This window comes from Eutrigla gurnardus, assembly GCF_963514095.1.
Source record: "Eutrigla gurnardus genome assembly, chromosome: 16".
NCBI lineage: Eukaryota > Metazoa > Chordata > Actinopteri > Perciformes > Triglidae > Eutrigla > Eutrigla gurnardus.
In genome coordinates, this window is record NC_139927.1 from 2,978,099 (window position 1) to 2,999,134 (window position 21,036).

General features: G+C 43.2%; 3 protein-coding genes across 3 annotated transcripts; all 3 read right to left on the reverse strand.

The window, feature by feature from the left end:
* Positions 1-58: 58 nt before the first annotated feature.
* Positions 59-6,520, reverse strand: LOC311026843 (uncharacterized protein). Its single transcript, XM_084030535.1, has 8 exons — positions 6,409-6,520; positions 5,477-5,713; positions 4,588-4,863; positions 2,391-2,726; positions 2,035-2,280; positions 1,841-1,909; positions 1,104-1,208; positions 59-1,020 (listed from the first exon to the last, which is right to left on the reverse strand). The coding sequence occupies exons 1-8, from the start codon at positions 6,467-6,469 to the stop codon at positions 854-856; spliced, it is 1,497 nt and encodes a 498-aa protein (XP_083886661.1). The 5' UTR covers positions 6,470-6,520; the 3' UTR covers positions 59-853.
* An 864-nt stretch (positions 6,521-7,384) lies between these two features.
* LOC311026713 (uncharacterized protein) lies at positions 7,385-11,549 on the reverse strand. The gene is made up of 2 exons (XM_084030402.1): positions 10,846-11,549; positions 7,385-9,676 (listed from the first exon to the last, which is right to left on the reverse strand). The coding sequence occupies exons 1-2, from the start codon at positions 11,218-11,220 to the stop codon at positions 9,221-9,223; spliced, it is 831 nt and encodes a 276-aa protein (XP_083886528.1). The 5' UTR covers positions 11,221-11,549; the 3' UTR covers positions 7,385-9,220.
* Positions 11,550-11,735: 186 nt separating this feature from the next.
* LOC311026714 (cysteine-rich protein 2-like) lies at positions 11,736-20,673 on the reverse strand. The gene is made up of 8 exons (XM_084030403.1): positions 20,482-20,673; positions 16,554-16,648; positions 15,917-15,974; positions 15,701-15,832; positions 15,140-15,208; positions 14,894-14,988; positions 14,384-14,441; positions 11,736-13,010 (listed from the first exon to the last, which is right to left on the reverse strand). Exons 1-8 carry the CDS (start codon positions 20,522-20,524, stop codon positions 12,943-12,945), a joined length of 618 nt encoding a protein of 205 aa, XP_083886529.1. The 5' UTR covers positions 20,525-20,673; the 3' UTR covers positions 11,736-12,942.
* Between the last annotated feature and the right edge of the window lie 363 nt (positions 20,674-21,036).

A 21,036-nucleotide genomic window follows, 5' to 3' on the forward strand; every position in this document is an offset into this window, starting at 1 on the left:
GAAGTTCAGCGTGTGAAGATGAATGATTTCAATGATGCAACTAGTTTTCTTCATTCTTTTTATTAGGAAACGGTTGTCATGGGGATGTTTGACAGCACAATACAGCGGTAGGAAGAGCATTGACTCAACAAGTGTGACGTGGTGGAACTTCATCAGGAGGTCCGATGTTTTCATAGTTCACCGTTTCATCGCCTCCGTCATAACGCACCTGTGAGAGGCAACACAGTCAAACCACACTTTCTAACCACAATCCCACTTTGGAGGTCTGGGAGACTCTTTAGTCCGGAGACACTTCCAAAGACTGAATGCAAAGTTAAAAATGAACCAGCTTCCAGAGGTCAAGGGGCACACAAGTTCAATGAAACCCTCGGGCCGGGTTTTAGCACCCAAAAGTCCCCACATCTTCTTCCTATGAGGACGGACCCTGAAAGCACCACGACCGGCTGATCTCTATCTGACCGGGTGAGATTGTTATGATCCAGAGTCACGTGAACCATAATTCCTGTTTGTCTACGGGAGCAGAGGATGAGCCTGTCCCTCTGTGTGTGTTGTTATCCGAGCTTTTCCTTGCTTGGTTTACACAGCCTGGCCCACCGAGCAGGCATGTCCACCCTCCCCTTCCCGCTCAGGTCAGTACTGCTGCCGATGTTAGCATGGTTAGCGATGTTAGCATGGTTAGCGATGTTAGCATGGTTTCTGTACACCAACCCCAGAAGTTAGCATCGCACTGATTCCCTCGACAGATCAAAGGATTTAGGATTGTTGCAGAAAGCGTCAAACAAACGTTTATGGTACTTTCAACACATGAACAGGACTTTTACAACTTTTAGAAGCACGAATGCTAATAGCTAACTTAAGGTGGACTCGTCGACCTGAAGCGTTTTTGCCGGTGAGGACTCATCCCTGCATCACTAATAGACCACCCAACATTTAAAGTGAGGCTGCATGTAAGAGTGATGAACTGGAACGTGTCATTGTTGTGTTGCAAAGACTCACAGCGATCTCCTCCGTCTGTGTTTTCTGCTCTGAGGAGAGACGAGAGGCGGACGGTGAAAACCCTCGTTCATCAGAAAGACCTCGTTACAACGTTTAATCTTTCTCACCTTTCATTCTCGCCAACACGTTGACCGCCACGACGCTGATGATGAGCGCTGCTAAACCCACGGACACGACGATGAACCTCAACCAGCCTGAAACACTCGGTTCAGCTTTAGACCACAAACCAGGGGAGAGAGAGAGAGAGAGAGAGAGAGAGAGATACTGAAGCTCATAGAATAAACTCTACTCACATTCAATCACATTCAAATATGAAGATTCAATGTTATTTTTTCTTATCAAATGTGTCCATGTCTTTCACCTGAGAATCCTTGAAAATATATCAATAATTATTTATTGTCGCTTCCTCACCTGAACACATGAACACGACTCAACAAACCATAGATGTGATATCATATCAACAGAGCAACCAACTTAAACAACTAACATTAAGCAACAATAAGCATTTCCCCTCTCTCTGTCTGTCACTTTGACTCAGATGAAGAGTTGTAAATATATTGTTAAAGGAAGGCATATGGTGATGATATCTTGTGTTTACCGTCTGTATGGACTGCATGAAAAACAACAATGTAATGTTAAAACATCAATATAAAGCCAAATGGAAAATGGATTTGGAGCTAGTCCTGGTTAGAGGTTGTGTAATAGTGCAAGGTATGTACGCACATCATTAACTACAGTTAGCACTTCTACGCTACGCTAACTACAGAAGGTATACTGGGTGTTTATACCTGCTGCTATTCGCTGGGAGACAGAGAGAGAAAGAAATGTACGATGTTGAGTCTACCTGGTTTGGTTGGAGTGTCATTCTTTGCAGACGATGTGTTGTTTTTCTCCTCTGATGTGCTTTCTATTGCTTTTGTTGAAAACAATATGAAATAATAAACATATGGTGATGAATTACCTTGTGTTTACCGTCTGTATGGACTGCATGAAAAACAACAATGTAATGTTAAAACTTCAATATAAAGCCAAATGTACCTGTTTTTGAGGGGGGGCCAACATTATACAGCAGCATTTTCCCACTCCTTCTGTCCGTCACGCTACACCTCAGACCCTCGATCTTTGACTGAGTGGAAAATCCCACCCTGGCTGAACAGGAAACTGGAAAAACCTCCACATGAGTGTTTTTACCACCATACAGCCACTCCACTGTGTGACTGCAACCACCATATGTGGACACCGAGCAGAAGAAGAAGACTTTACCATTCACCGTGTCTTCAGTGACTGGTGAAGATGGAGACAACAAGAGTTAAATTATCTTCATAACCATAATCATAAGAGTTGTATTGATTCTGTATATTGTTAAAGAAAGGCAGTTTGATGTAAATACTCACTGGTGACAACAGACAGAATTACAAAAGCACCTTCCCCTTGTTGTTGTCCTGATCTGTACTGTCTGCAGGTGTATATACCAGCATCCTCTAGTGTGACATTTCTTATAACCAGAGAACAGTCTGCTGCCACGCTCAGTCTGTCAGATGTAGCTTTGGAGATCCTTTTTTTATTAATCTGCCCGAGTGTAATCAGCTCTGATGCCGTATTTCCCGAATAACGATTGGATATCCAAGAAGTAGCGTCACATCTGTCCTGATCGTCTATCACATTGTAACAAGGCAAAGTGACTTCATCTCCAGCTCCGGTGGTGAAGGAGGAGGACTGTCCAGTTACTGCTGTGGAAGATAAGAGATACTTATAAAAAATGACCTTTGATAAGAATATGGATTTTATGTTTATACTGAGGACGATAATAAAAAAATAGCAAATGTCCCGACAAGAATCCACTTTACACACGTTCAAAACACTTCTCAATGAAATCAATGTTAGTAACTCAAATAATATTAGCCTCTTTTTGTCGTGTGTGTTTTGTTCATCGTTACCTGCAAACTGAAGCAGCAGAATCACAAACAAAGTCATTTGAATCCGTCTGAATTCAACCATCGTAACTCTCCGTCTCTCTCCTCTTCTCTTCGCCTAACTGTCTACATTTCAGACCTAGTTCTTCTTTAAGATGCCGTTTACTTCCTGTTGCTCGTGGCGTGCTTGGTGAGAATGTGGTTAACAACAGCGTCTACAGAGCTGAAACCCTGAGAAGGGATACTCTGAGTTCTCCATTCCAGAAAGAGAGTGAGGTCAGTTACCATGGTAACTGACTCTGTGAACCTAACCTGCTCGCTGGCAGGTTTGCTTCAACAAACTCCTACATGTCGCCGCCTCTTTCCGGAATCTGAACCAACTCTGAAAGAAATTTGCCGTCATTTCCTCGTCAACCTAATCGATATGGGAATAAAAGTGATTCTAGCAGCTTTCACTTGTTGTCATAGCAACAGCAAACATCCTTAGCGGAACCAAGGGACTTGTTAGCTAACATAGATGCCGGTTGTTAGCATCGTTATAACTCGCAAATTTGCAACTTTTCCCCCTGGAATATCTCCCCCTCTCTCAGCTCTGTTTTATAAAACTTTTTTTTTTTTTCTACAGTGGCCGTAATACGCCGTCGTAGGCATCAGTATGAAAATGTGATGTTATCATTTTCCTAGAGATTTTAACCAAATGTGTCCATGTTTTTCTCCGAGTCGTTGAAAATATATCAATAATTATTTCTTCCAAATTCTTGCTATAAAAATAACTTATATGGTAACAAATAAACGACTAATAAAAAGTATCTTTAATATTAATTCAAATAATGAATATGAATCAACTATATTAATGTCCCAGTTGGCAACATGTTTATGATCATATTCACTGAAGCCGACACTACGTTCTGATAGAACAACATAAATCATCCGGTTTTAGAAAAAAAGTGTGCCTCTACGTGAACGTAGAGCCTGTTGTTCGTTTTGCAAAGATTGACAACGCCCGGATCATCCTGTCCAATCAGCACGCAGGGCTGTGTTCGTGCACACACAGAGCCCCTCCCCCCTCGGGTCGTTCCACTATCACAGGGGGGAGGCGGAGGGAAGTAGCAACAAGCTTCAGATTCCTCGTTAAAAACCGAAACGAGGAGGTCCAAAACAACCAAGGAGAAGAAAACACCGGTGGAAAAGAAGGAAAAAAAGAAAGATGGCGACGGTGCCCGTGATAAAACCAGAGTCAACATCGGACCCGCGTTTCAAAGGTGGCGTGATCTAAGGGATTTCAAAGGGCAGGGAGTCGAGGGGAAGGAGCTCGGTGGTCGTGGGGGAGGAGCTCGGTGGTTGTGGGGGAGGAGCTCGGTGGTTGTGGGGGAGGAGCTTGGTGGTTCTGGGGGAGGAGCTCGGTGGTAGTGGGGGAGGAGCTCGGTGGTAGTGGGGGAGGAGCTCGGTGGTCATGGGGGAGGAGCTCGGTGGTCGTGGGGGAGGAGCTCGGTGGTCGTGGGGGAGGAGCGTGAGAGTTGTAAACATTCAAAATCTGACAGTATGGAGTGCCCTCCATCTGCCAGACTTGCCCACTGGGACTTTAAAGTGTGCAGTTTTCAGGTGTTGAGAAGAACACAACTCAGCAGACTGATGTGATGTCGTATTAACACTTTGAATGTTTCATTACAGTTCTCACCTGAGGTCGGAGTGTCGAAGAGAAACACCTGCACTTCTCCAGAGTAACCATCCGTCACTTTGCATGTGAAGGACGTAAACCTCGACGGGAAACTATAATGAGACGTCGGAATCGTCACAGAGGCGTCGCATTTGGACTCATAGGTCGTCTTGAAATGCGGGGGATGTTCGTCCAAAGCTCGACCCTGAAACAGCCACTTCACGGCGTGGTGACAGCCGCTGTACGTCGCCACGGAGCATCTCAACGCCGCCACACCGGTGTCGTTGATTTCGGTCACTGGTGGAGACGGAGAGAATCACTGCGATGTCCCAGTTTACTGGAGACCACAAGACCATGAAGAAGACCTTCAAAGCTCCATCGTCAGGCAGCTGGACTCCCTTCTGAAGACGTTTCTCCTCGAGGCTTCTTCAGGTCTACCTGACTAGTTGGGGGGGGGTCGCCAATACTTCAAGTGAACTGGATGGAGGGGTCACCTGGCCTGAGGAGCCTTTTTGCATACAGGTTAATGCAGAGCAATGAAGCAAGGAAGGCACAGACCTGTACATTGGGGGGACCCAGTCCCTCAGGTCAGGACTGGCAGTCCCTAAGGACTCGGAAGTCCCTCAGGTCGGGACTTGGCAGACCCTTACGACTTCTCTCAGGTGACCCAATCCAACACCTGTTCACACCCACTGGATGGCTGGTTAGGTCCAGGACTTACTTTCCCCCCTAAAGGGTCCAGGAGGGTCCCGTGCAGATTTAAAGAGGAGAAACGTCTTCAAAAACCTTTCAGCGGGTTTCCGGCTGCCTGATTTCAGGGATCACTCGATGACATCACGGAGCTGATGACTCACCGTGAACGACAGACAGAACCAGCTGAGCGTCTGATTTCGTCTGCAAACATACTGACCGGCATCCTCGTCCGAGACCGCCTTCAGGACCAGAGAACAGTTCTGTGTTAAACCCAGTCCCCCACGTTTAACCTGCCCTTGTGATACCAGCACTGCTGTCGCCTTATTGGATCTAGCCAAGAGCCACGTCGTCTTTCTGCAGTCGCCGCGGGCGTCGATGGCGCTTTCACAAGGCAGAGCGACCTCGTCTCCGTCTCTCACGGTGACGGAGCGGAACCGGTCTCCGGCCGCTGCAGCTGAGACCAGCAGACATATAAATGAAAAGAGGAATAAAAACAGGGATATTGATGTCATTTTTTTTTTAAAACAAACAAACAAAAAAACAAACAAACACAAAAGAGCGCCCTGACTTTGGACTTGGGAAAATAAATACATAAATAAATAAAAACATTTATAAAAAATAACTAAAGAAGAGATATAAAATAAATTATAAGATAAAACAGAGTAAATTACAATAAGTGCTAAATATATGTACATGCATACTTAGTTATATACATTTAAATAAAATAAATACAATACATAAATAAAAACACATTTATAAAAAATAAAGAAAAGATAAAAAAATAAATGATAAAATAGAGTAAATTACAATAAGTGCTGAATATATGTTCATACATACATAGTTCTATACGTAAATAAACGACAGACAAATAAGTAATTAATTAAATTAAGCAACAAAAAAACAACAATTTGAATTAATTCAGATGCTGGCATTTGGAGTGGAGCAAATTAATTTAAATAAACGTATCTTCCGTTAATTTAATAATTAATAATTTGCTACAGCAACCCATTACATGTGAAGATTATTCCATTAAACTCGCTGGAAAACAAACAGACTCCTTGTCCGTCTTGATTAAATGAAGATCAAGTTATAAAAGTAATAATATTAATACATGTTTCTGTAGTCATATACATGTTATAGCATCCTTACCTGTAAAGTGGAGCACCAGTACGAGGAATGAAGACGCTAGAATCCTTCCGCCTTCGGCCATCCTTCTTCTACTCCCGTCTGCCGTCCGAGTCTTTAAACTGGTGCTTCTTATAGGAAAACCTATCACTTTGACTCCGGATTAAGATAAGAGTTGTAAATATATTGTTAAAGAAAGGCAGTTTGAAAACAATATGATGTAAATACTCACTGGTGACAACAGACAGAAAGTCATTGTGACATGAATCTTGTTTTCCATTCATGTAGACAGATCAGCTTCTCTGAATCTATTGTTGATGTCTAAACAGCCCAGAAGACCAGATGTGTTTGAGTTTAGAGATGAAGAGACGCCATATAGGAAACCAGTATCAACCATCTGTGGGTTGGGAAACCAGTCACTTCCTAATTTTTCTTAATGCAGGTTGTGCGTATCAACTTTTCACTTTTCATCGTAGTCGGCTTCTTGTTTATTTTGTTTTCCAACAGTCATGCTTCCATCTTCCAAAGTGTCTTGTTATTATACCTTCTATTATAAATTCCCACCTGCAAAAACTGTATTCAATTTTAATTTGGATGTAAAGTTGAATTCAAGTCAAAGTATGGTGGTTGCTTTTTCAAATTCAGACACGATTAGAAATATCAAAGATGTGGAATTAATTCAGATGGTTTCAAAGTAAAAACAAAATTCAAACATTTAAATATTAAGAATCCAGTCGTGATTAAATTCACAAATAAGTTAAGTCTCAACAGATTCAAATCATCTTAGTACAGGGAGTATCAGAAAACCACCTGATCTCAAACTACACACCTAAATATTCACCTGGTTCTGCTCATTGTGATACAACTTTCTCACAATTCCCCCAAAAATACACAAAACAAAAAGTTGAAAAAGAAGATGAAACTTTTTGTCTTATTGTTGCCGGTCTGTAACAAGACAAACACTGTCACGTTGATTGTAATAAAACACAGAAGCAACATGTCATAGGGGTAACCAATATTTTAATTTTTTTAAATTTAGATATGAAAGACATTCTTCATAAAATACTTTATTTCTTTCTTCCAAATTGCGGCATGGAGGTGTGCTGTTCAGCATATTCTCATAACTGGTATGAAATTATTTTTTAAAACACTGTAATAAAACGGGCAGTTTTTGCTATAGTAATACAATTTTCCATTTACGTGACGTCACAGAGGTCAAGAAACAAGATCCAGCGAGTGCCTGCATCCACAGAAACCAATTAAAAAAACAACCAAAGACATGTGGTACATAATCACAAGATCATCTGAGGCAAATTCAAAACATACTGCACTCCTTGACATGCTTGAAAGTGTCTTAAAGAAACGACAGAGGTATGTGAATGAAGGAATAAAGGAAAAACCGATCTCCGGCCTTTAAATACGACCAAACTGAATGTTTTTCTGCTGCCAGTTCAGAATCACGTCCTTATCATTATTTTATGACGAAAGCCATAATTATTGTTGTTTAATATCGTGTCAGAAAAAATGAACATCCACATCGTATTTAGATGATAGGAAAATTCCGGCAAATCCTCACATTTTAGAAGCTGGAACCAGCAAATGTTCGGCTTTTTTACGCTACTTGAACTCTCTGACGATCCACCGATTGTCGTCACCATGGCGATCGTTGACACAGACGATTAAAATGAGTGATCGCAGAGAAAAGCTGGAGTTCAGTTTTCCCCGTATACGCACACACATAAAGAAAACGCCGAGGCCACATGGGAGGATTTAACCGACTCTGGATCGGTTCTGGAATAAGTTTGTTTTCGGTATGAAAGACAGACGACCCCGAACAAGAGGGGAAAAAAGACATTTTCAATTTTAAGCCGGCTCAATGTGAACGTAACTCTACGTCAGTGCAATAAAGGTTCAACAAAAAAGGAAGGAATACCCAGCCTGGATGCAGGATACTTTCTGCAGCAGCTGGTTTCACATTGTTGTGTCCTCAGGTCCGCTGAGGCTTCGGAAGCCTCACGATCCCTGACTGGCTTCCCACCGGCTGGACCGTGTTCAGGGAAGGGAAACGACGCCAACCACCTTTTTTTTTAATATATATCCGGCAGCTGAATCCAGGGTCTTGGGACGTCCTCTCATGTATTAGCTGGTGAATTGATCAATAATTGGCTGATCAAGCTTCGGATCATTATCAGGTTTCCTGTCTTTCCCCTTCGATTTTCAGTGCAAATCAGTTAGAAAAGTCTTTCTCACGTCCACCGAGTTTCACACTGAAGGAGCGTTAACAAGTGCATTTTTTTTTCTTTTTTTTTCTGTTGTTGGAAAAAAACAGTAACAAAACTAGAATCTCAGTTAAAATAACAAGGGAAAAATATACACAAATATATCTTTACAATATATTATGTACATTTACATGAACTCTTTAAAAAAAGAAAGAAATCCAACACAAGGCTGCCTTTTTTTTCCCAAGGAGAAAGTGGGGTCGTCCCTATGCGTTGTGAAAACGTGAGCCGGCGGTCGTCGTTGCCGCTGGAGACGGCGGCCTCGTCATCCCGCTGCACTTTCTTACGTGACACAAACACACATTCTCCATCCTCCGCCGACGAGAAGGCGGAGGATCTTTTAAACGGCGTGTCGGGCAGATCTCCGGTAACGACATGACGTCTCTGAAATGTTCAGCGCTGGAGGCGCCGTGTTGAATCGTGGGTAATTGTACTACAGGTAATAAAGACTCCCTACATCGTATTGCAGTGTGTTCAAAGGCCAAACGCTAGTTATACCTCAACGCCCGTTTCCCCAATTGTAGGCGTCGAGTGTGAATCTGATACCGAGAGGCGGGTCAGGATTTATCCTGCACCTTCAGCAGCGACTTCAGGTGAACAGTCATTTGCTCCCGGCTTTGGTTGCCCTGTCGAGGCCCGTTCTCTCCGACCCAGTGGCTGGGCGGCTTGGGCAAGACGCTCGGTGACGGCGGCTCGCTGAACTTGGCTCCGGCGTAGACCTTCTCGCCATCTTTGAAGCAGTCGGGCGACGCGTTGACGATCTCCACGTTGTCGGAGGTCTTCTGCTCGCGGAGCGCCGGCTGCTGGAGAGACGAGAGGGGCTTCTGCGGACTGCCGCCCCCCGTCTTCTTGGCGGAGTGAGACGATCCGGGGCTTTGGCCCGGCTTGGCCTTGCGGCTCCGGGTCGGGATCATGTTCTGAGTGAGGTGGTCGTGGCGGGGCAGGGTGCGGGCCGGTTGGCCACCTGGCGGCACAGCGCTTCGCTCCAATCTGACGCCTTTCGTTTTCAGCAGCTAAGAAAAACAAAAACAAAACAAAAATAGTATTATTATTATTATATTTCTGGACAAATCCACATCCTCCCCAACATCACCACGAAAACACCTTTTTTGTCAGGACGTCTGTTTTTTCTTTGATGCCGTAAATAAACGTTTAGCCAGAACAAGTAAACTCTTCTTTTTGGCCCAGGGTTCCTACACCTGTCCAATGTCAAATTCAAGCACTTTCCAAGCATTTCCAGGTGCATTTCCATGCTTTTCCAGCACCTTCCAGCTGTGGTAAACTCCATCTTTGTATCAATCCAATGGTCAGTATTCAGTCTACTTATTATGTCACTTGTTCATCACATTAAATGAGATGTTATTGTCCTCTAAACAACCAACATGATGTTTGGAGACAGCTTTTTACAGAAGGACCACAAATGAAAGGAAAACTAATTCCAGTAACAGATCCACAGAAATATAATCACCAACTATTTTCATCATCTGTTCATCATCAAAAGTCATTTTTCATAAACAAATGTCAGAAAATGCTGTTTTCAGTCCCTCAGATATGGAGATCTTCTTTTCTCTGTTCTATCATAGATGTCATCACATACAACACACATTTATAGCACTTGTCAAACCTTGAAAACAACACTCAAATTCAAGTGTTTTCAAGGATTTCCAGCACCCCGTACGAAACCCTGCGATGTGTGCAACCTGCTGCGTTCACAGGCACAGAGCTGCACGCAGCAGAGACCGGAAGCGTGTTCACTGACGCCTACTTTCGATTCTTTCACATCAGGATAAGAAACTGCGTCACGTCAGAAACTGGACCCTAAATCTGCTTTATTACAAGAAAACATATTAATACCTATTTGACGTCGTCTTTTTTGCGAGGCGTCATAAAAACACGTGGCTTCAAAAATACTCATTTTATTTATTTATTCTTTTGCAAAAGGAGAATCTTTAATTGAGCACCAAAACCAAGGGTTTGCAAAAAGCTGCACGTCACAACAGCGTCTGTGTGGTAAACAGGATGTATGTTTGTTGACCGAACGGCAGCATACGTCACGAGACGAACAAGGAAGTGGACCTCTTTTTTTACATTTATTTTTATTTATTTAAGAAAATTCCTATACAAACATATATGGCTCAAATACTACCAATCATAACACAAATAAATAAATAATAATAGTTACCTCTTTCTTGGCGCCCTGTTTGAGGTGATGGAGGGTCAGCGTCGCACCGGAAGCCGACTCGTTACCGGGCTGAGCCGCGGCTTTGTTGACGTTAACGGACAGAGCCGCCAGCGTGTTTGTGTTGTTGTTGTTGTTGTGGTCGCACGGCCGGATGTTGTTGGGGCCGTTCCTCGGAGGCTTCTGGTGACGCGGCGGCGGCTGCGTCACTCGCAGCTTCTTCTTCGTCGTCGTCTTCTTCTTCTCTCCTTTCCGGAGCAGCGTCGGCCTCGTCTTGTTGCCCGCTTTCACCCCATCGCCGCAGCTCGATATCGGGTTGTTGTTCTCCACGTTCCCGATGTTGGTCTCATCGATGTGAGCCGAAGAACCGTCCAACATTTCGTCGAGCTGGCGGAAACATAAACACGCTGTTCTCCCCTCCTCCCTCTCCCCCCCCCGCGCGGCTAGTAGGGTTAGCAAAGGCACAAGCTAGTTAGCAGTCAGCTAGCTGCTTCCTTCGCGGGCTCTACGCGTTCTTACTCGGATATATAACACCGTGTTGACGTTCCCGAGGCTCCACTTTAAGAATATCAATAATTTCTACTGCTAAAAAAACGATGGACGTCCTTTATCCCGAGTAGCGTCGGTGTACGTGAGCTAGTCTCTAACGCCAAAAGCAGAAGTTGCGTTAACAGCACAGATGATACTCTAGCGTTGAACCATGAAGCTTCCGGTGTTGTATTTTCAAAATAAAACCGCGACGTCCAGAGACGCAATGCAGATAGCGCGTAGCTTCCTCAGGCCAAATTGAATTCCAGATTAATTCATTCCTAGAAAACACAAAACATGAAATTCTTTCTTTTTATAAAATGTAATAACACACGGTAATCTGTTGGTGGGACCCTCCAGCAGACATCACTCACTACAGCTCATTTTTAGTATGTTTGCTCTCAAGAAGAATTATACTGATCATTGGCTTAAGTAAAAGTACCCAAATGTAAATATACTTTACCATAGGAAAGATTCCTGCATTCAAATTCATACAAAACAAAATATATGAAAAGCGTTCTCAGCTAAATGATGACTGTATCAACTGTTGATGTCATCATATTATTATTAGTCATTTGCATTAGCAAATATCGATGTGAAATTATTTGATCTGTGATAATGTGCCGTGTTTGATGTGCTTTACATGTGAATTTACAAAGTGTAGTGGAGTATAATGGTTACTGCAGCATGTTGATAGTTAACATTAAACCATTATTTTGTACATTCGCTCCCAACTTCCGACATTGTGTTCAGTTTGACAAACATCCACTTCCTGGTTTCTGTTTCCAGTAAGACGCGTTTCTGACTTGTCAGGTGACACTTTGCCTTTTTATTTTGGTTGCACTTAAAAAATAAAAAAAGATGAATACTGTTCAACTGCTATGGCTGAAGAAATAAAGTAATATGAGTTTTGACGGGAAATAATATTAATAATAAGACAATCTTTAAATAATTTATCAATCAAACATTTGTTGGTTCCAGTTTCTTCCTTATTTCTCTGTTTAAATAATTGTAAATGTAATAGATTTGTGTCTAAGATTCTTGTTTGGACAAAACAGGCAATTTGAAGATTCATGAGAAGCAATTATGACTGTTTTAAAAATGATTAATTAATTAAGAATTTAGCAAAAGTTAATAACAGCTGAATCAACAATAAAAATATTTTTTTTTAGTATCCCTGAAGAATTTGATGAGCGTTTAAACCAGCAGAAAGGCTTTGTTCATTTATAACACAATTATGTAGAATTCAAATACTTTGCACTAAAATGTCCAACAATGTGAAACCGGAATCATTCAGCAACACGACTAAATACTCATCTACATAAAAAGTGTAGTTTCTTTTCAAAGGCAAATCTGAGAGTCACACGGGAGGAAAAGGTGTTCAAGGTTTGTATCAGTACAAAAAATAGATCTATAAACAATATACAAATACAACAGAAACATCTAAATATCCATCCCTGTGACCGCAGGACATATAATCTGTCACCATGACCGTCGAAGGCAAATCAAAGAGACATAGAGGGTCCTGGAGGCAGCGTCAAGGCTCCAGGCTCAAGGCTCCAGGCTCCAGGCTCAAGGCTGGGCCTCAGCTTCAGCAGGTTCGTCATAGATGTAGCTGCCGACGCCTCCAGTGTTTACACCTGAGGGAGAAGGAGCAGTCATTACCTTTAAAGGGTCAGTTCGTCCAAACAACCCTTTGGTTGTTGAAAGGGATTACTGTTAATAATAATAAGTATAATGAATAAAATGACTGCTGCTTGTAGTGTTCCTGCTGCTGTGTGAAGGAACAAGAACAAGCTAATAATAAATAAATAATAACAAATCATCTGTAAGATACATTTAAAAAGTACAAATTTACTTTTGACTCATGAACAATAACAAGACGCAGACTTTGACCAAAGCGTTTTTTTCACAACGAAAGTGTATAATTATATTTTTTACATCTATAAACATCATACGTGTAACGTTATTATTCTCTTGCCATCGACTAACAAACTTCATGTTCCTCTCTTTTAACTGAGCTTCAATCTGACACTCAAGGCCACAAAAACATGCATTTATTTGTCTTCAAAAGACTCCCTGTGATCAATACATGCTGGTTCCAGGTCTGACCCAGCCCCCCCAGCTGGTCTACCCGGGCCGTGGTGGTTCCAGGTCTGACCCAGCCCCCCCAGCTGGTCTACCCGGGCCGTGCTGGTTCCAGGTCTGACCCAGTCCCCCCAGCTGGTCTACCCAGGCCGTGGTGGTTCCAGGTCTGACCCAGCCCCCCCAGCTGGTCTAACCAAGCCGTGGTGGTTCCAGGTCTGACCCAGCCCCCCCAGCTGGTCTACCCGGGCCGTGGTGGTTCCAGGTCTGACCCAGCCCCCCCAGCTGGTCTACCCGGGCCGTGGTGGTTCCAGGTCCGACCCAGCCCCCCCAGCTGGTCTAACCAAGGGCTGGTCTACCCGGGCCGTGGTGGTTCCAGGTCTGACCCAGCCCCCCCAGCTGGTCTACCCGGGCCGTGGTGGTTCCAGGTCCGACCCAGTCCCCCCAGCTGGTCTAACCAAGCCGTGGTGGTTCCAGGTCCGACCCAGCCCCCCCAGCTGGTCTAACCAAGCCGTGGTGGTTCCAGGTCCGACCCAGTCCCCCCAGCTGGTCTAACCAAGCCGTGGTGGTTCCAGGTCTGACCCAGTCCCCCCAGCTGGTCTAACCAAGCCGTGGTGGTTCCAGGTCCGACCCAGCCCCCCCAGCTGGTCTAACCAAGCCGTGGTGGTTCCAGGTCTGACCCAGCCCCCCCAGCTGGTCTACCCGGGCCGTGGTGGTTCCAGGTCTGACCCAGCCCCCCCAGCTGGTCTACCCGGGCCGTGGTGGTTCCAGGTCTGACCCAGCCCCCCCAGCTGGTCTAACCAAGCCGTGGTGGTTCCAGGCCTGACCCAGCCCCCCCAGCTGGTCTACCCGGGCCGTGGTGGTTCCAGGTCTGACCCAGCCCCCCCAGCTGGTCTCCAGTCAGCTGTGACCCTGACTTCATATTTACCTTTGGGTCCAAACAGCACAGCGTAGCAGGGTTTGTGGCAGTACGGCTGTCCGTCATGCTGCAACAGAGAGAAAACATCCGAACACCTTCTATGAAGTCGAGTATACGATGCACATTTATAACACATTATAATGCATTTAGAAGATTTATATACAAGTGGTTGTAAATGTTTCTCAGCATGCATGACACCTTGTAAAAAGGTGGTGGACATAATGTGTATTATATTAAGATTCTTCTTTTAAACACTGGGGTCATTTGGGCATCGAGGAATAAAGCATTATAATACATAACATATAAAATGAATTTTATTTCATGATTTTTTTTACATATAAAATACATGTTTTTTTATGAATTTTCTCAACATATAAAATTACTTTTTATCATTTTTTTTGACGTATGATACTATGACTTTTTTCATGACTTTTTCAGACATTATAATATTACTTTTCTTGTGACGTCTTTCAACATTTAACACATAGTACTCAGGTTTGTGTAGTATTTGTGTTTCACCTCTGCGTGGCTGCCGGCAGCCAGAGTCTTACTGCATCTCTCACAGCGCAGACAAGGCCGGTGCCAGTTCTTCCCAAGAGACGACACCTTCTCAGCTACACACACACACACACACACACACACACACACACACACACACACACACACACACACACACACACACACACACACACACACACACGGAGATAGTCACCATGGAAACCAGCACTACATATGCACATAACTGTAAGACAGTGATCTGCTTACCGAAATAAACCGTCTTGTTGCATCGGGGGCAGATGTTGGGTCCTCCGGAGAAAGAGGAGAAGCTCGCAGCTAAAAATAATAATAATAATAATAATAATAACTAATCACATTGATCTTCATCTCTCTATTATTGTGTATCTTCATGTTTTTCACTGAAATGATCACTTTGATGATCTTTCTTTGCATCAGCAGTACAAGTTCTCACTTTTTACTCCCAGTTTATATATTTTTATCATCTTGATTTTCCTCTAAACATCATCAGTATGTTTTTTAATCATCATTGCAACTAAACCAGAGGTCTTCAACGTTTTCAGGCCAAGGACCCCCAAGGTCAGGAAGATTTATATTTGTTAATATAGGTGGTATTCATATTAAGGTTGATTTTTGGACATTTTTAATAATTTCGGGGACCCCCTGCAGTAACTCTGCAGACCCTCTAGGGGTCCCGGACCCCCTGTTGAAGATCTCTGCTCTACAGTGACCTGAACTAAACCTCCCAATCCCTGTGGAGAGGAAACTCCTCTTTTCTTTCTGTTTTTGCTGCACATTTTTGTTTCTCACCCTTCACTGGTCCCCGCACGGGGGCTTTTCTCTCCGCCTCTGGCTTGGCATCTGTTTCCATGGAAACGGCAGCAGGGGCTTCGTTGACGGGAGCGTCGTACACGTAGGAACCGGCTCCGCCGATGTTCACGCCTAACGCACACAAACGCTGCGTTACATACATGCAAATGACCAACAGAGTCGCGATAAATGTCTGGAAACAAGAAGAAGTAGCACCTTTGGGTCCGAAGAGGGCGGCGTAGCACGGCTTGTGGCAGTAAGGCGTCCCGTCATGCTGCAAAACACAAAGTAAAAAACGTTTCATTCAACACATTCTTGTATTTAGTCTGTTTGGATTAGCATAATGCTAAATGATAAATGAACCAGGACATTTATAAGACCTGTCTGCTCTGTTATTCTCTCTGTTCACAGTGATTCATCAACACATGACCAAAGAGCCAAATAAGACCATCGGTCCGGACTCTTCTCTATTAAAATCCACTTTGCTTCAGAAATTCCCCACCATGATCATTTTGAGGACTTGTTTAAAGCGAATAGAGTTTCCAGGAAAACCTCCTCAGCTGGACTTCTCGTGTACGACACTTCTCAGACCTAAAATATGCAACATCGCCGGCCTTCATCGAAAGTATCGTTGTGGTTTTATTGTTATATTAGTACGCACAAGAACTGCTACTTTATAAACTCGCAAATTTGCAAGTTTCTTTCTCGGAATATTGCCCCCCTCTCTTGGCTCCGTTTTTCCCCCTTTTTTTCCAACAATACGCCGTCGTAGGATAATTAATATTAGTCAGCAAAAACCCCAAACATGATAGATAAATAATATTGATGATGAGACCTGAATGAGTCATCTTACCTCGGCGTGGCCTCCTGGGTTCAACGTCTTGCTGCAGCGTTCACATTTCAGACAGAACTTGTGCCAGTCTTTCCCTAAAGACGACACCTTCTCCGCTGCAGAAGAAGAGACACAGGTGAGGGTTTGGTTTCCACGAGAATAAAAACCTGTAAATGGTACGACCCGCTAGACAACAACATTTGGAGACGTTGTTGTGGAATCAGGCTCTTTAGATTGCATTTCAAACGTCGTCCCGTTTCACGTGAGCAGAAGAAACTTCACTAATCTGCATAATGACTTCTTTTGCTTTTGGTATCTTCAGTATATTCCGATAAAAATAATTAATTTAAATACAATTTTGAAAGCACGCTGCTTTTGTACTTTTATAAAGGACAGAGGTGACGGAGGGTCACGGCCTCTCCCAGAATATCCCAGCAGACGCCCGAGCTCCTGATACGACGTGACACTTCCTGTTCAGACTCACCGGCCGGCCCGCCGCCGTGACACGTGATGGTTTGTCACCTCGGCATGCGGCGAGCACTTTGCATCGATGGCGGAGCACGTGAGTGTGTAACAAGTGTACAGTTGTGTGTTCTTGTGCACTGCGAATAACAGTAATTAGTCTTTCTTTAAGGAATGATATTTGGGTATGCCGTTTTGGGAGCAACATCATACATTAGGATTCAAGTTTATTTATTTATTTATTTATGGATGAAATGTGTCGTTTTTTTCATTTATTTATTTCCTTGTGTCAAATGTAAGAACTTTCCTTTTTTTCACCATGGCAACAACATGACTACATCTCTTTTTCTGTCATTTGTTGTATCAATAGAATACTGACTTTAAAATCAGATTAGAAATTGCACAAACAAACCACTTGATTGCAACTGAAAAACCCCCTAAATAGACTAAATGTCTGAGCTTGAAATGTAATAAAATGCGTCTCCATTCTAATAAATTCCCCGTGCAGCAGCAGCAGCAACAGCAGCAACAGCAGCAACAGCAGCAGCATTAACAACAGCAACATTAACAGCAGCAACAGCAGCAACAGCAGCAGCAACAGAAACAGCAGAGGAAACGTGTAAATCTACTGCAGGAAGGAGAGAACAGCAGGTTTGGTTGAGGCTGCAGGGCGGGGCGTTTTTTTTAAGACGAAAGAACAAAAAAGGAAAATCGATGAGCGATCGATGAATTATTAACAATGCCATGTGGTGTTTATGGAACTGAAAGGAGGCTTAAAACATGGATAACCATCTCTCCAAAAACAATGCCATTTAAAGGAGGACGATGAAGACGGTAACTTTGCAGAAGCCGTGAGACAACAGAGTTCAGACTGGTGGTCATGAGCTGACAGTTAATGGCTCTGTAATCTTATCCAAGGACTGGGATCCAATTATAGCCCGGTCTGGTCCACATTACCAGTCTGAGTCCTGGACTGGGAAAATAAAAATCAGAGAATTTATAATAGGAGGTTTATTACATCTAGTTACTGTTTATTATTATTATTATTATTATATGTGATATATGTTGGCCTGTCTCTCTATCTATCCATCTATCCATCTATCCATCTATCTATCTATCTATCTATCTATCTATCTATCTATCTATCTATCTATCTATCTATCCATCTATCTATCTATCTATCTATACATCCATCACGTGACTATAAAACAAATGTAGTATTTGCCTCCAAAACCAAGGGAAGTAGTACAATACTTGAGTAAATATACTTTCTCTCCCGTGGAGACGTGACGAGTCAGCGTTTTTTCACTGGCTGTTCCCTCGTCTTGAAGTCTGCAGGTTTTTTTTGGTTGGATGCCTGAAATTACGATCTGTGGGTTCACGTAAACTGAAGAGATTTGAACCTTTTGTTCTGCGATACTACTACGATAATTCCGCTTGTTACATTCCATCCATTATTATTATCTGTGTATCCTATCTTGTATTCACTTGCTTTTCAAAATAAACTTCCTTAGCTGCGCAACAAAAACACTTCTCGAGGTTTTGTTTGTTATGTAAATTAACTACATTTCTGACGTAACTGGCGTGAGTCAATTCCGTGATTTCTGCAACAAATCAATGGTGAAATAACTCAAGGGTCACTTGGTTTCACACGGGATATGAACAGTGGTCTCCGTAGTGAAAGTCCTGTCTGTGATATTTATCGTCAGTTTCTCTGACGTCTAATAATGACTCGAATGGGTTTACATCGCAGTTAGTAAAAACGCTGAAAACACTGTGAAAGGGTTAAAGTTCATAGAAAAAAACAACCTGTCAATCAGCAGGTAAGCCCCGCCCCCTAAAGCATCCCCTGCTTTCTGGTCTGGTGGACTCTAAATGGACCATAATGTACTAAATGAACATCATGCTGGAGTGAAGAAGACTTGAAACTAGAGATTGAGAGCATAAACTCATGTTTACAATGTTTACTGAGATAATACATCAAGAGAGAAGTAGGACCATTTTCTCATAGACTTCTATACAACCAGAGAGGAGTCGCCCCCTGGTGGCCAGCAGAGGGAAGTAGGACCATTTTCTCATAGACTTCTATACAACCAGAGAGGAGTCGCCCCCTGGTGGCCAGCAGAGAGAAGTAGGACCATTTTCTCATAGACTTCTATACAACCAGAGAGGAGTCGCCCCCTGGTGGCCAGCAGAGAGAAGTAGGACCATTTTCTCATAGACTTCTATACAACCAGAGAGGAGTCGCCCCCTGGTGGCCAGCAGAGAGAAGTAGGACCATTTTCTCATAGACTTCTATACAACCAGAGAGGAGTCGCCCCCTGGTGGCCAGCAGAGAGAAGTAGGACCATTTTCTCATAGACTTCTATACAACCAGAGAGGAGTCGCCCCCTGGTGGCCAGCAGAGAGAAGTAAGACCATTTTCTCATAGACTTCTATACAACCAGAGAGGAGTCGCCCCCTGGTGGCCAGCAGAGAGAAGTAGGACCATTTTCTCATAGACTTCTATACAACCAGAGAGGAGTCGCCCCCTGGTGGCCAGCAGAGAGAAGTAGGACCATTTTCTCATAGACTTCTATACAACCAGATAGGAGTCGCCCCCTGGTGGCCAGCAGAGAGAAGTAGGACCATTTTCTCATAGACTTCTATACAACCAGAGAGGAGTCGCCCCCTGGTGGCCAGCAGAGAGAAGTAGGACCATTTTCTCATAGACTTCTATACAACCAGTCTCTTGGTGTCTTCTTATAACTGGGTCTATATTCCTCTCATCTGCGATACAGCTGAAATTAATATACGATTAATCTTTTAAATGATATACAGAGCTTTTATTGGCAACAATTTTAATTACCAAATAATCGTTTGAATGATTCTTTGGGAGTAATTGGTTGAAATAATTATAATAGTTTTATCTTATATTTAACATGTTACCCCCCAAAAAACAGATATTAAAACAAAACAGCAACCGTCTTCAAATAGCCCTTAATTTTTAAATCTTTCAAGCTCATAATAAAACGACATGAACATGCAGCAGCAGCAGTGTTTAAAACACCATCTACATCTCCAAATAACTCAAAGGGATGAACACGTGTAACTCCTCACTATGAGCTTATCATCATATTTCAGCCTAAAACAGGCGCGTCATCACCGGATTCATCTCCATAACACCACCTGAATAAAAGGTGTGCTCACATTCCTTTAAATAGAAGAGTTGGGTTTTTTTATGGAATGAGTCACCGGATATATTTTCATTAAATACAATATTCTCGGACGTTTTAAAATAAATAAATAAAACTAATATAATATAATAATAAAATAATATATTACGAGATAATTGTGGAAATTAGATGTTGTGTGGATGGATCCGAGTCTCAGACCCTCCGTGAGTCTCGCCTCTGAAAACAAGCTGTTCTGCATTCAATTCAATTAAATAGGACGCTAACAATGCCGAGCCTCACGATCAGAACGTCACACACAAAATACCACTCACCGAAATACACCGTCTTGTCGCATTTTGGGCATTTTGACGCCATGTTGCACGTGAACAAAGAGAGGGAGTCGTTTTCAGTCGCTGTCCTGTCTGTCTGCCTGTCTGTCTGACTGCCTGCCTGTCTGTCGGCAGCAGACACACCTCAGCGGATGGTAGCGGTGGAGATGATGGCAGGGGCGCACGCTCTCATCCTCCTTTTGGCTGCTCTGCTGCATTTGCGTAACCCCGCCTCCGCCGGGATGACGTCATGTCGTTTCCATTCTTCCATCCTTCCAGAAATAAAATGTAGGCCTATGATGCATTTATTTTGGAGCTGCTCCATTGGTGAAGATTATCTGGTTAAAAAAATGTTTTATGAGTGAGAATATCAAAATGAAAGCCAGAAAATGTGTCGCTTATTATCGCAAAATGTTGAGAATTTGCAGAAATCTCGACATCTTCGACGTTGGACTCGCGTCCTCCTACCTACGGGATACGTGTTGCTGCAGGCGCCTTTATTTCAGGAAATGTGATCAAATCCCCAAATCTTAGCAACGTTTGCTCCCATGCGTCCGC